Below are 13,944 nucleotides of genomic sequence, written 5' to 3'. Positions count from 1 at the left end.
CGACTCAATACAACAAACTTTTATTTCCACGTGTATAAAATACATCGACACATAAATCGGCTTTTCTTTCCCTTGTTATGAGTTTAAAAAAAAGACGAGATTGTTCAATCACATGCAGCAGAAACGGAAGAAAAGCAGAACCTAGTACACGTAATATGGCAGGAATATACATAAGAAAGTGAAAGTAAATCATGTAGAAAGCAGAAGTAAAATACAGCAGAGGATCTTTGGAAGCACGTCGCTGCAGAGGGAGAGAGAGTGGTCAAAAATTAAGGATTTATTTTTATTAAAATACTGCTCATCTTTGGCACAACAGTCTTCAACCATGCTCCTATTTTCTAACCTCTACTTTAGAAAGATTAGCAAATAAAACAAAATTGTAAAAAAATAAACCAATTATGACCAAATGAAACAAATTCTCTAATATAACGTTTTTCTGAGTAAATAAATTTGAGCATTACTTTTAATAAGAACTGAGGTTTCACTTCAAAAAAGACATTTATGTACATATGAAACTATAATCATTGACTTGTAAATGCCAAAGGAGTATTTATGCCTCTAATAAAAACATTGAACGGTGTACGCAGCTGGGAGCTAACAAAAGGTACCGTGGCTTAGCTTGACTCGCTTACATCCTCTACAGACACCAAGTACAGTAAATTGCATTGACATTTACTAAAGAGTAACTTATAAACATACATGATTGATTGATTTGAGAGCTTAGAAAACCATGCAGGACAGAAAGGAACGATCATGCACCCGTGGTTTTAAAAATCGGCTGAAACTGAGCCTACTTTCTACCGTTAGACGTATAAATATTAGAGGGGCTTCGCTAGCAGCTCGTCTAGAGGAAGTGTAGCCCTTTCAGCCTCGGTGGAGCCCCGTCGCTCCTCACAGCTCGTCTCCTGTGTGGCCTCGCTTGAAGGCGTCGCCCGTCAGCTTCTCCTGCGCCTCCTTCATCCCAGACACAACTGACGGAGGAACCAGAAAGCAAACATATCAGCGAAGAATCATCAGAGTTTCTGCTTCCAAGGCCACGTTTGATTGTAATCTTTCTAAGTGTCCTTGGTACGACAGCGTGTCAGGGTCTTTGTGGACAGACAAATGACAGTAAATTTCTGCAAAAAATCTCAGAAATTTTCTTAACCCTCCTATTATGTTGCGGGTCAAATTGACCCGTTTTAAAGTTTAAAAATATTTTTAAAAAAATGTAAATTCCATTTTTTATGTCCAAATGAGTAATTGAGTAAGTTGTCATTAATCCTTAATTTCTGATAAATAAAAAAAACATAATTGCACAAATTTTGATTGAGATGGTTAGTATTAGAGTTAATAATCAGATAAAAAAATGTTTTGGAGGAATTTTTTGGTTTCTGACACTATGACATGATAAAACACTCCCCGGGTCAAATTGACCCACGAACATTATTGCTGTACCTCAGAAACGAACATAATAGGAGGGTTTCTTAAAAAAAATAAATTAATTCTGACCTCCAAACGTCAAAAAATTTGTAAGAAAAATCTCTGAAAATTTCTGAGATTTCTGTCTGAAAAGTCTAAAAAAAAAGAATCTCAAATTTTCTTAAAGAAAACCTAAAAATTATTTAATTTTATAAGTTGCTTTAACATAAAATTTTTAAAAACTCAAAATAACCTTTGACTTTATTCTCAAAAGTTAAAAATTTGAGCATAAACTCAAATTGTCTTTAAAAATAGAAAACCTTTAAAAAGTCTGAGTTTGAAAGTCAAAAAACTTACAAGAAAAAACTCCAAATTTGAGATTAATCTCAGAAATTTTCTACAAACTTATAAATAAGAATTTTAAAAGGCAAACATTTTTAACCTTTCAAACTCTGAAATCTCCAAGTTTTTTGGCAGAAACTTTGTTTTGTGTCTGTAATGGCCCTAACACGCCATTGCGTCTTGGTTTGTTTATCTTTTTATATTAAATAGTAAAACCAGTGTAAATTTTGTTTTTCACTCATCTAATTTCCAAATTTTTCAAGAATCTGCTGCACAATAATCAAGTGAACAACTGCATAGAAAATGTGTGTAAGAAATAAAATCACCGAAAGTACAAAGAAACACCTCCAGACATCCTGTGGAACCACAATCAACACTTTCAAGGTTTAAAGCAGTTTGTTTGAATTTGCTGAGTCAATTTCTTTTACCTTGTTCTGCGCTGCTGTAGAAGTATTTGTAACTGGGATTCCCGTTCTTGTTGGTGATTTCAGGATGAACTTTGCCGCTGGGATCTGAGGACGGAATAAGAGCCACACAAAAAGATTAATCTCAAATATAAACAAACAATAAAAGTTCATTTTTATTTGATATTCACTTTTCAAAAAAATGTAAGTTATTAAACAATCCGAGGTTGGTGGCTGCAACAGATGTTGTAAATTTGCAGTTAAAGGGCAATTTAAGAAATGTTGCTGCAGTTCCACCGATTAATAAAAAAAATGTTAAACTGGTAGAATTTAGAGCAAAGTTTCCCAAAGTGGGGGGTTGGGAACCCCAGGAGGGTCACAGGATGCCAACTTTGAGGTCAGAAGATGATTTTCAGAATCACAATGATGTGAACCCTGAGGTTTATGGAAGGGCAAAATAGGAAAAAAATTAATTACTAGCTATTGTATTAAATATAAATGTCCTATTAAATAACTAAATATCCCCTTTAAATAATGAAATTAAATTATAAATATCATCCATTTAAAAATCCATGAGTAGAAGTGCATCCTCACAACTTTTACACAAGGTGAGAAATACTTACTTCATTATTAAGCTGAGTTCCAGAGGAGTAGAATTAAAAATTTTATTTTTGTTTAACCGGGAAATGTTTGCTTGTTCTACAAAAAATGCAGAGATTTTTTATTTATCTCTGCAGAGATAAATAAAAAGTATTTATCTCTGCAGATTTTCTCTGAAATGTTCTCAGACGTCCTAATAATAATAAAATGCAAACACTATTTGCAGCTTTTGAACATCTTTCTTGCTAGTTGTTTCTTTCGTCAGACATGTTTGCAGCTTCACTACAAACTGCAGCTTTTTTTGCAGAAATATTCCTGCAACAGGAATCCCAGAGGTTGTTCACCCAGACGACGATTTTCGTACCGAGGAAGAGAATCCGAGGAATGTATCCGCCGTCCGGGCTGAAGGCCTGATCCTTCGGCTCCTCTTCATCCTGTTCAGACAGCAGAGACATTTACACACCGACTGCATGGAGTGTATGGAGTCGGTGCATGGAGTCGAGCACTGTATGGAGCTAAATTGTGGCCATAAAGTTGAGTTTGTTGTTGATTTTTATCAGTCTTTTTGAAACTGAAAAGACCCCCTACATCCCCTGGTTTCAAATAATTTTCCCTCTTTACATTTTTTTCAGCTTCAAGTTACTTTTCAAACTTTTTTTTTTATTTCAGAATTTCAGCATCAACATCTTTTTTAATTTCAAATGTTTTTCAACTTCAAATTTCTCTCGGCTTCAAATCATGGAAGATTGAAAACGGAGTTACAATTTTTATATTTTCAAATACTTATTTTCAGTTTTAATATTTTGTTTCAATGTTTCAGTTTCTAATATTTTTGTCCCCCATTTCAAATCTTTAAGTTTTACTTTCTCAACATCAAGTATTTTTCCCAGTTCCAAATATTTTTCACCTTGAAGTAATTCCTTTATTCTCGATGTTTTTTCTAGTTTCAAATTTTTTTTCCAATTTCAAAGTTTTCCCCAAAATTTCAAATATTTTTCAGCGTCAAATATATTTTCTACTTTATTTTTTATTTTCAAATATTTTCAGTTTTACATGTTTTTCAGCTTCAAATCGATTTCAAACTGGATTAATTTTTTCAGTTTCAAATCACTGATTTTATTTTATTTTTTCTAGTTTCACATGGTTTCTCTCCCCCCCCCCCAACGTCTTTTCAGCTTCAAATTATTTTTTTTCCGCTTCAAAGTCTAGCTCAATAAAAAGATGGACAAGTTTTTTGGAAAAGGAAGCAAAGAAAGTGAGGCGAGAGTAAAAGGAGATGTGCTGAAGATGCAGTGCTTTCTTACCTCCAGGTTCACCATTATAAAGTTGTGAGCCAGTTCTGAGATTTCCTTGGATTCAGCAAATTTGGGCTTCAGCGCTGAAAATACAACAGTGGGATAATTTAGAAAAAAAAAAGAAAAAAAAATCACTGATTTTAGTTTGTAATTAAACATATTTAAATCTTTCAATTTTATAAATTTGATCCTTAAAATGCTAATTGAAAACATCCAGATACCTAAATGTACAAACGCCGTCACTTCATCTAGTGCTCAACAATATGGGTGAAACATGTATCACAATAATATCAGTCAATCCCGAAAATGATCAATATCAATGATTATTAGTCTTTTGTTGTTGTTTTAAACATCTGAAATACAGGCACAAATAGTGACATGACCTCTTGTTTTATCCAGTTGTTTAATATTCAGCAGTTATGAGGCACAGCGTGAAACTTTAAACTGCTGCTGTGTCAGTTACCAGGCAGGTTGTTGCCAGGCAACCAAAGAATGAGTGAGTTGCTAGGTAACCAAAAGGATTCCACCAGGCTCTTTAGCTGGCAGTGAGAGGTGGAGCAGCTAAAGTCCCAGAATGCAGTGCGGCTCTGGATCGGAGTTCAGTGAATAATCTATCAGATGTGTTATGTATTTATTATGGATCATGTGTCTCTTGAGATATTCATTATTTATTTATTGTCAAGTCTTAAGTTTTCTAACATCTTTTTCAACACACTTTTCTTTTGAAACTATTTTCAACCCTGACTGAATCCCAAAATACAGTTTTTACGTCTCTTTTTTTATTAGAGAGTCATTAAAAGAGCAGTAGCTGCTCTCAACCCCCTACATCGACTTTACTGCCAATAAAAAAATATTCCTGGTTTCCAGGAAAAACAAAAAAAGGGTAGATGGTTTTATACCTTTACAGGCTCCGCACCAGCTCTTGTGGATGATGACCATGACTGGCAGCCCGCTGTCAAAGCAACAACATGAGATCAGAAAAGAGCTGCAGCTAAATGAAAAAACCTCTTCCTCTTTTTTTGCAGTAGAAGGGAGGCCATTGTTCATCTGCTCCTGTCTACGGCCGTCATAAAGGTGTGGTGTTCCTTACGCTTTTTAGGTCACAGGTTAATGTTTGCCCAACTGGAAATGGAGCTTCAGCTCACCTGGCCTCAGCCTCTTTCTTGCCATCTGCCAGCGTCCTCCAGTGGATATTATCTCCGAATCCTGTTGGAACAAAGAACCGGTGTCGTATTTACACGCAGCAGGGCGGGTCTGAGCGTCTGAGAACACAACACCGACCTACAACCTTTTACTTTCATACAAGTCTTAAGAACTATTATTTTAGACTGCAGGTTGATTTGAGTTTTAACCAGTAGCATATGGAAGAGCTCCTCGCTTTGGTATGCAACACTTAATGTTAAGACTACAACTGCAGCTGACAATTACTTTCGTTCTCGATTATTCTGCCGATTAATCGGATAAAGTAAATTGGCACATTCTGCAGATTTTAAAAAATTTTTATACATTAGAAATACATTAAAAGATGCAAATAATCCTTAATAAAATAAGATTTTTTTATTTTTTTTTTGCTTGAAATGCAACAACGTAGCCTTCCTTTAGTGAATGCTTTATCAGGATTCATCTGCTGCTAAAAAAATAAAAATACCTCAAGCAACATATAAAAAAGGTCAGCTTTTTCTACACTTTATAGTGGATGTGTTGATTATTTTTTGGATTAATTGATTAATATTTGGGCAGCAAAATATGCTTAGTAGGCAATTTGAAGCCAAAACTACAACACATCGCACTTTCATAAAATTGCTTTTTTTGAGTCTGTACTCCAGTCTCTGTTTTTTTGAGACTGTGATTAGCTGCTTCTATTCCCTGGATGGAGACAAAAACGGAGCCATTGTTCCCAGAAACTTTGTGTTATCTCTTCGTTTTTCTTTGTCTAAAAAAGCACCTTCAGGGAAACGCTTATGTGTTCACCTGTGTCTTTTTGTTGGAACACAGTCATAGACTTGGCTACTGTTGTCATTAACTCTGCGTTTTTATTTGTTTCTGTTAAATAGAAAGTGTTCTCTAGATAAGATCGATAACAGAACTACTGCTGCTTTTAACTAGGTTTATTCTTACAAAAGAAAAACAATTTGTAAGCCTATTGCTGTTATTTTATCCGTTTCTTATGGATCGGACTGGATCTGGTTCTGTTACATGATAGTTATTCCACTCCACTTTCGCCTTGTGCTTTCCAAGAAAGGGAAAGTGCAACAAAGAAATTATTAAATACAACTGGGTAGCATATTTAGTTATGTAACTTTTTACAACCTGGCTTTATTTTTTATTTTTTTATTCTGATCAAATTTGACTTTCAAATTTAATTTCAGTAACGAAAGTCACTTTTTTAACGAACACGTTTGTAATTCTACGTTTTAGAAGAATATATATATTGTATATATATATATTATACAAATATTGTCTCAACTATAACTATTACACTGGCAGTAAAAACCAGGCAAACCAGAAATACTGGAATTGAATATCTGTCCTCGATGAAAAACGTTTTGAAAACCCTGCAAGAACACACACATTGTGAACACTTTCAATGAGGCTACAAACATATAACCTACTTAAATCAATTTTACTTCAAATAATAAACTCACCTCTTCCATTAGCTGATTCAACAACCTCCTCGAAACACGAAATAGAAAGTAAGAACTGCAACAATGAGAAAACTACGATGGGAACTACAGACGATTGCATTTTGGCTGCCTTTCTTCTCATACAGTTGTTGCTAACAAGTAATGGTTAGCGATCACGACCCGGATGTCCAACCAGAAACGTTTCACAATAAAAGTAAGTTTTCTTATGCTGCGTTCCATTCACCTAGAAAATCAGACACAGCTATGAAAATGACGTCACCTCCAACCAGTGGCGTTTGCTATTTTTTAACACTCCGTGAGCAGACTAGCTTCAATGTATTCCTCTGCATTTTAGCCATTTGTAATCTAACGGATTACATCTGTGAGTAGCTCTTGTACAATGTTATCTGTTTAACTGACACAAAAACAGACAAAAATATGAATAAGGATAGTTAATTTTTTTTCCCCTATTTTCCAGTCATGGCCAAAAACGTATCATAAACACAAGGTTAACTGTTCCGGTTTATATTTTCCGAGCTAAGAAGTGGAATTCCGACATCTGAGTGTAAATTAAACGCACCATTAAAGTTAGGAACCCGCCCCTCAAAGATGCGACATTTGCTTCTTATTGGCCCAGAGCATTTTTCCCATTTCTCTGAGAACAGCCCACGTGACATCACATCCACACAACCGCGTGCTTCTCTGCACTGCCTTGGACAAAGTTAAACGAGAAAAGGTCATTATAAAACCGGAAATGCATCTGAAATTTTCAATTTAAAAGCTCTAATTGACCTGTGAAAACTGTTATTTGTTTACCTACTCCATGTGGTTTGATTATGATGTACATTCTACACAGTTCTGTTGTATTTTTTTAAATTATCTTCAAATAATTTGGAATAATCAAAAAAATAAATAAATGATTGAAAATTTATTTTGAAAATTATAACCGGAAATGAATTGTGCTAGTGCTAACTTATACTCTAGCCCCTGCTACTTCATTCGTAGCAAGATCTGTTCAACGGACACATAATCCCTTATTACAGGTAAATACGCCGTTTACATTGATTAAAACACCTCGTGTGCTTATTCTATGGTTTGAATACTATCGCTAACCTTTAGAGAAGTCAGTATTCATTTGACTGAAATTATTTTGTGTTATTTTAACCTTAAAGCTAACGTTAGCTCAGTTAAGCTCGTTCTAGCAAACTACTTAGCTTAACAGCCGACGGAAATCTTATTTCGAATTAATAAAGTTTACTCAAAAAACACTGTTGTGTTAATTAAGTCCTAATTACTGAGTTTAATATCAGTGTCATATGAAGTGTTTTCAGGTTTCTGCTCAGTCATCATAAAGCAAGTTGTTTGTGTATTTGTGTGATTGTGTGAAGTCTGGTTTGGATTAAGTTTGTTTTGCTTCGCAGAACACTATGAATCAAGAGAAGCTGGCCAAACTTCAAGCTCAGGTCCGGATAGGAGGAAAGGTACCGTTTTCAGTCTTCTTCGCATCTCTCATTTGGAAACCAGTGGATTCAGATTAGTGTCAGTTGTTCTTGTTAAGAAGTGTGTTGGTGTTTGGCACCTGCCACATTTTTCCTCCTGACCTCAGCATTTCTATTGTCAGGCAGAACATTACCCCCCTTCATCTGAGGCCTCTGAGGCTTTGGGCCCGGTTTTCTACACACACTAGGTGGCAATATTTGTTATTTCTGGTGTACACCAACAAGCTTCTTCAGTCTTTCATCAGGTTAATTACTGGTAATTCATTTAAATTAAAATTATACAAGTAAATTATCTGGGTTCACGCAGTTTTATACAAGTAGGAACTTGCTTTGTTTTGTACAAGACTTGCTTAAAAGAGCAACTAAATATATTTGATCATGTATGATTGTATAAGAAATCCTGGCGTAGCATGTCTTCAATTTACGTTGAAGCCTGAAAATGGTTATCACCCCAAATAGCAAGAAATTGCCAAATTTTTAAAATATATTTTTTAAACTATTACTCCGAAAAATCCAGTATATCATCTTGGATAAATGTTTGGTTTTAATTGCTTAGAATATATATATATATATATACTCCATTTTTTTACCAGTGAAAATACCTTACATTTTACATTATTGTAAGATTAAATTCTAAAAATTTGATCAAAAATAACTTTTGATGGAATTTGCAGCTGGAAAAGCATTTCTTAAAGACCCTAAATCAGTAGAAGTACCGTGAATATCATCAGTAAAACAGCATTTCATTTCCTTTTGGGATTAAAAGGAATTATTTGAATCTTAATTGTTAAAATGTCTGGTAGAAATACGGTTTTCTATGTTATATAATAGGTCAAACATGTGATGTCGCAGAATGAGGGGTTAAAATGATCATAACACGGATTACTGACCAGGAGGAACACAAAGACAGCAGTGCAAAAAGATTAAGAAACGTTACACACAGATTCCAGGTTCAGAAATGTAAATGTAGGTGAACAAATAAAAGTTGGATAATTCATCTCAGACTAAATTTTATGTGTAAAGTCTTCGTTTTGCTCTTGGAGTAATTCTAGAAAAGTTCACCAACACATTTTGCTCAATCCAGTTAACTGAAGTCTCAAAGCTTTAAAAATGATTTTGTAACCCGTTTCAGATTTTCAGTGAGTTTTGTATTTGATCTTTTGTTAAATATCTTCAGATTGGATCATAATGTGTTGGCTTTCCAGATGTTTTGAGACCTACATGATGTTGCTGTACAGGTTCTGTTTTAATTGTTCAGGTCTGCCAGTAATCAGGATTATTAACCTTAAATATGGTTAAGAATTGAATTTGTGATTTACTTGTTGATTGAAAATGACTTTTTTCTTTTACTTAATTTTGAACACTTCCTGTTTCTATCAACTGTTTTGCTTATGAATGCATAAAAACCACCATGTGTTGGTTTTAAAATTGCCAGTGTGTCTTTTTGGCTAGTCTGCCGCTGTTGGGATTATTTTATTTTTTAAGTTTACTTGCATGAGAAGTGAGGTTAGATGAGGATTTTGCACACTTGTTTATCAATAAAGTGTTCCAAATGTTTTTCATGAAATCTTTGTTGTATTTAACCAGGTTAAAAACAGAATAAATGGGTTGAGTGTGCAGTCTAATCCTTTTTTTTTTTTTTTTTTTTCGTATCACCTGTTGCTGTCTCAGGGGACGGCCCGCAGGAAGAAAAAGGTTGTTCACAAAACGGCAACAGCTGACGACAAGAAACTGCAGGGCTCTCTGAAGAAGCTGGCAGTGAACAACATAGCAGGAATAGAGGAGGTGAGCAGCCGGCTTTTCTCTGTTTTGATATATTTTGTCTCAGAATCCTGAATCTTTTATCAAGTGTCGTGTCAGAAGACGTGAGGGAGGATAAAAGCCCGACTAAAGTGTTCCCCAGTCGTTTCATCATCCGCTTTATTTTTAGAGAGCTTTCAGAAAACACAAAGTACAAAAATAAAAAGCGCAACTCCTCAAATGCATTTGGTGTTAAAACAAACAGACTGTTGCTCTGATTTATCCTCGGGTCAGGACAGACGCTCTAATCCCGACTCTTTCCCTTTTTTCTTAAGGTGAATATGATCAGAGACGACGGGACGGTGATTCACTTCAACAACCCCAAAGTTCAGGCTTCGCTGTCGGCCAACACCTTCGCCATCACCGGCCACGCCGAGACCAAGCAGCTGACGGAGATGCTGCCGGGCATCCTGAGCCAGCTGGGGGCCGACAGCCTCAGCAGCCTGCGCAAGCTAGCAGAGCAGTTCCCACGGCAACGTAAGAGCAAACCAACTAAACTGATTAATGTGTAAATTTATATTATTAAACAAATTAGATTAGTGAGGGATATTAATAAGAAAGAAAGGAAGTGTCAAACACTATATATGTTATTTATTTTTATTTTATTTAATTAGACGATGCCTTCTTGATCGCTGATTTGGAAAAAATAGGATCTGAGCATTGAGACCAAACAATTAACGTTATTAACGTTGAAAGTGAATCCTTTCCCTCATTTCTCAAACAAACATCCTGCAGACGCAAACAAACTCTACCAGCTGGTTTTGGATGAATTTGGACAAATGTGAACTTTTCCATTTTATTTGCGTAGAGTCTCTGAATGCCCAGAAGAAATATTCAGCAAACCTCCAACTGCAAGAAAAGCAGAGAAAACCGTTTAAAGATTGTTGAGAAGACGATGGAAAGATTCCAAAACAAACCCAGAACAAAGTCTGAGTGATAGTTTCATATGTCAGACTTTAGATTCCAGGAGTATTTGGTTACATTATTTTATTCCTCACAACCTAAAAAGACGCTCAAGTTGTCAAAAAGCTGCACAGATTTGTTTTTTGTTTTTTGTTAAAAACAAAACTCAAATAAGGCTGGATAGCATTGAATTAGGGCTCCAACTAACATTTATTTTACTAATCTATTGATTATTTTGACGATTAATCGGGTAAGAAAATGAGCACATTCTGCAGATTTTTCATTTAATCATTATAAATATATTAAAAGATACAAATAATTTACTTTTTTTTTTTTAAATAAACATTTTATTGCCTTAAATTTAATAACATAGCATTCCTTTACTGCACGCTTGATCATTTGTAATAAAATATCTGCAGCTAAAAAATACTTCATATGAAAATATCAGCTATTTTTTAATCAATAATTTAATAATGATTGATAAGAAAAATGTAAATAATATATTTTTATATATAGAGAGAATTTGAAGCTAAAACTGCAATTTTATGAGTTCTGGGTAGAAAATATTTATAAATAAAGAAATTTTTTTATATATATATATATATATATATATATAGTTTTGGCTTAATTACTGCCATATCTGTGTATTACTGTTAATTATTGATTACTAATTTAGTTTATTGTTTCTGTCATTGATTAATTACAATGAATTGTTTCAGCCCTACATTGAACACTTAATTGTAATTTTAAAATTCTTGCTTGTTGTTTCTGCAGCAATGGAGCTGAAAGCCGTGAAAGAAGAAAATGCAGAAGAAGAAGACGACGATGTACCAGGTAGAGATTCAGACAATTAACAAACTAAACCACTTGAGACGTAGAGAATTAAAATATAATCTCTTTTAGTTTCTTCTTAGCCTTCATTTATTTCTAACGCATCATTTTTTCCTTTACACCTCACAGATCTTGTGGAGAACTTTGATGAAGCATCCAAAAACGAGGCAAACTGATGACCTTCTTCTTCTTCAGACGGATGTTTTATATATCTATTCTTTTTTGGTTGTTTTTTTTTAAGTTTTGCAGACTTGCAAAGGTAATTTCCTCTGGTGGGGAAACTGTTCAAGGTGCAGTGCATCACCTACAGATAAAGTGAATCATTTAGTGTCGACGTTCTGCAGAAACAGAAACATCAAATAGAGTTTTGGTAGAAACCGTGACACTCAAACGACTCACAACTACTTAGGAAATAAGCTTCTGATGAAACACAGCTGGTATTTAAGAGATTCTTTAAATGATGATTCAAGTTAGTGAATGATGTAAGTAGCGTTATAACAAGGATTGTGCATTTAATAAAACCATTTTTGGCTATTGATGTTTACTTTTATTACTCTTATTTTATCCAACAGAGCTTATTTCCCTTAATATCTTCCCTTATCAGCTGGTTGTTTTTAAATTTAGCAAAAATATTCAGATTTCTCAGTTTTTCCCATTTTTTTCATGTTAAAACTAATAAGTTTTTATTTTCTTGTGGTTTTCAAAGTTTATTTAAAAAAAAAAAAAGTTAATGTTGCTTTTGTATTAAGCCCCCTTTAATCCGATGCCTTCCAATAAAAGTTTCTTGGTGTAATTTAGTCTCAGTCAGGTAGCAACTAGTTGCATTTACTTGAGTAACTTTTAAAAAATTTACTTTTAGGAGTATTTTTATTACGCTGTACTTTTTACTTTTACGTGAGTAACTTTATTATAAAGTATTTCGACTCTTACTTGAGTAAAATGTCTGGATTTTTTTATCCACTGAATGAAAAACAAACATGTTTTAACCAAAAACTCACCAGATACAAACTCACACCTGCAGTTTATATGAAAGTTTTTTATGTTAAAAAAAAATAATTTGGAAACATTTTCTTTTGCCTGATTTTGATATATTTTGTTATATGAATTATTTTAATTTTTGTGCTTAAAATACCAACATTTTCACTTAACTTTACATTTTGGTTTGTCTGAGTATGAAATTTTTAAATATTAAATAATTGATAATTTGATCAGTTACTCGGTACTCGAGTAAACTTACCAAATACTTTCCAAGTTATTTTTTTGAAGACTACATTTTACTTTTGCTCTGCATCCTGAAGATCAGAAAACACAGCAGAGACGAATATGTGGAGAAATTTAAAGCAGGGTTAGTGTAGTAAGCAATAAAACAAGCTTTGGTGGAGGCAGCATCATGCTGTGGGTGTGTTTTTTCCTACAACAGGAAAGTCGATGAAGGTTGACGGAGCAAAATGCAAAAGAAAGTGGATGAAAATTTTCTTCTTGCGCTTGAATTTATCAAGCAAAAAGTTACAATATTAATTTAGCACCCTAATAATGTATTTATGTACATAATTTATTGTCCCACTGGAGGAAATTTAGGTGCAGCAGCAGTAAAATCAAGGCATAACGTTTCACACAAATATAAAAGAATTAAAATATTTAACAACAATTAGATTGATTGTAGTAAAGGCAGAATTACAACACAATATGCTGTTTTACAACCTGGCTCTGGGATTGTGACAATAAATGAGGGAAAATGACAATAAAATCATTTATAAATGCTAATTTGAAAGAGAAGGGCTGACAGTGTCTGAATGGCTTTTCCACACCACATCCTGTTTTATTGATCATCTCTCCGTATTAATGCTGCATCCTGCTGATCAATGGCTCCGCTCGCTCTCTGCTGTCATCCCCGGAGAGGCCTGACTGAGTATGAAGGTTACTGAATGAGTCATTTCTTGTTTTATTTTTTTCTTTCTGGCTCCGGGAGCGGGACGGAGCTGTGGATCCGCCCCGGGCGGCTCACACCACTTCACCTCCCGCCCAGACTGGGCCGACATGTCCCTGCTGCTGCTGCAGCGGCTGGACCCCGGAGCAGAGAGCGGGGCTGCGGGGAGCAGCAGCAGCCTGAGCTGCCCGGGTCAAGTTTGACAGAGAACCGCCATCAAAACCGGAAGTCAGCCTCAGACACCTACACAATAAAAGCACGAAACATTTCGTAATGCCGAAATCGATCACTTTTTGAAAAACGAATTTTATTGCGCAC

General features: G+C 34.7%; 2 protein-coding genes across 2 annotated transcripts; one reads left to right on the top strand and one right to left on the bottom strand.

The window, feature by feature from the left end:
* Positions 1 to 4: 4 nt before the first annotated feature.
* txndc12 (thioredoxin domain containing 12 (endoplasmic reticulum)) lies at positions 5 to 6,862 on the bottom strand. The gene is made up of 7 exons (XM_008434617.3): positions 6,688 to 6,862; positions 5,188 to 5,248; positions 4,942 to 4,994; positions 4,052 to 4,125; positions 3,112 to 3,181; positions 2,172 to 2,255; positions 5 to 971 (listed from the first exon to the last, which is right to left on the bottom strand). The coding sequence occupies exons 1-7, from the start codon at positions 6,806 to 6,808 to the stop codon at positions 892 to 894; spliced, it is 543 nt and encodes a 180-aa protein (XP_008432839.1). The 5' UTR covers positions 6,809 to 6,862; the 3' UTR covers positions 5 to 891.
* A 732-nt stretch (positions 6,863 to 7,594) lies between these two features.
* Positions 7,595 to 12,233, top strand: LOC103479914 (transcription factor BTF3 homolog 4). Its single transcript, XM_008434615.3, has 6 exons — positions 7,595 to 7,709; positions 8,088 to 8,147; positions 9,837 to 9,950; positions 10,241 to 10,442; positions 11,643 to 11,702; positions 11,829 to 12,233. Exons 2-6 carry the CDS (start codon positions 8,094 to 8,096, stop codon positions 11,873 to 11,875), a joined length of 477 nt encoding a protein of 158 aa, XP_008432837.1. The 5' UTR covers positions 7,595 to 7,709; positions 8,088 to 8,093; the 3' UTR covers positions 11,876 to 12,233.
* Positions 12,234 to 13,944: the final 1,711 nt, after the last annotated feature.

Source organism: Poecilia reticulata, chromosome 17 (genome assembly GCF_904066995.2).
Source record: "Poecilia reticulata chromosome 17, P_reticulata-male-v2, whole genome shotgun sequence".
In the NCBI taxonomy this organism is placed as follows: domain Eukaryota; kingdom Metazoa; phylum Chordata; class Actinopteri; order Cyprinodontiformes; family Poeciliidae; genus Poecilia; species Poecilia reticulata.
This window is presented reverse-complemented; position numbering and strand designations above follow the sequence as displayed.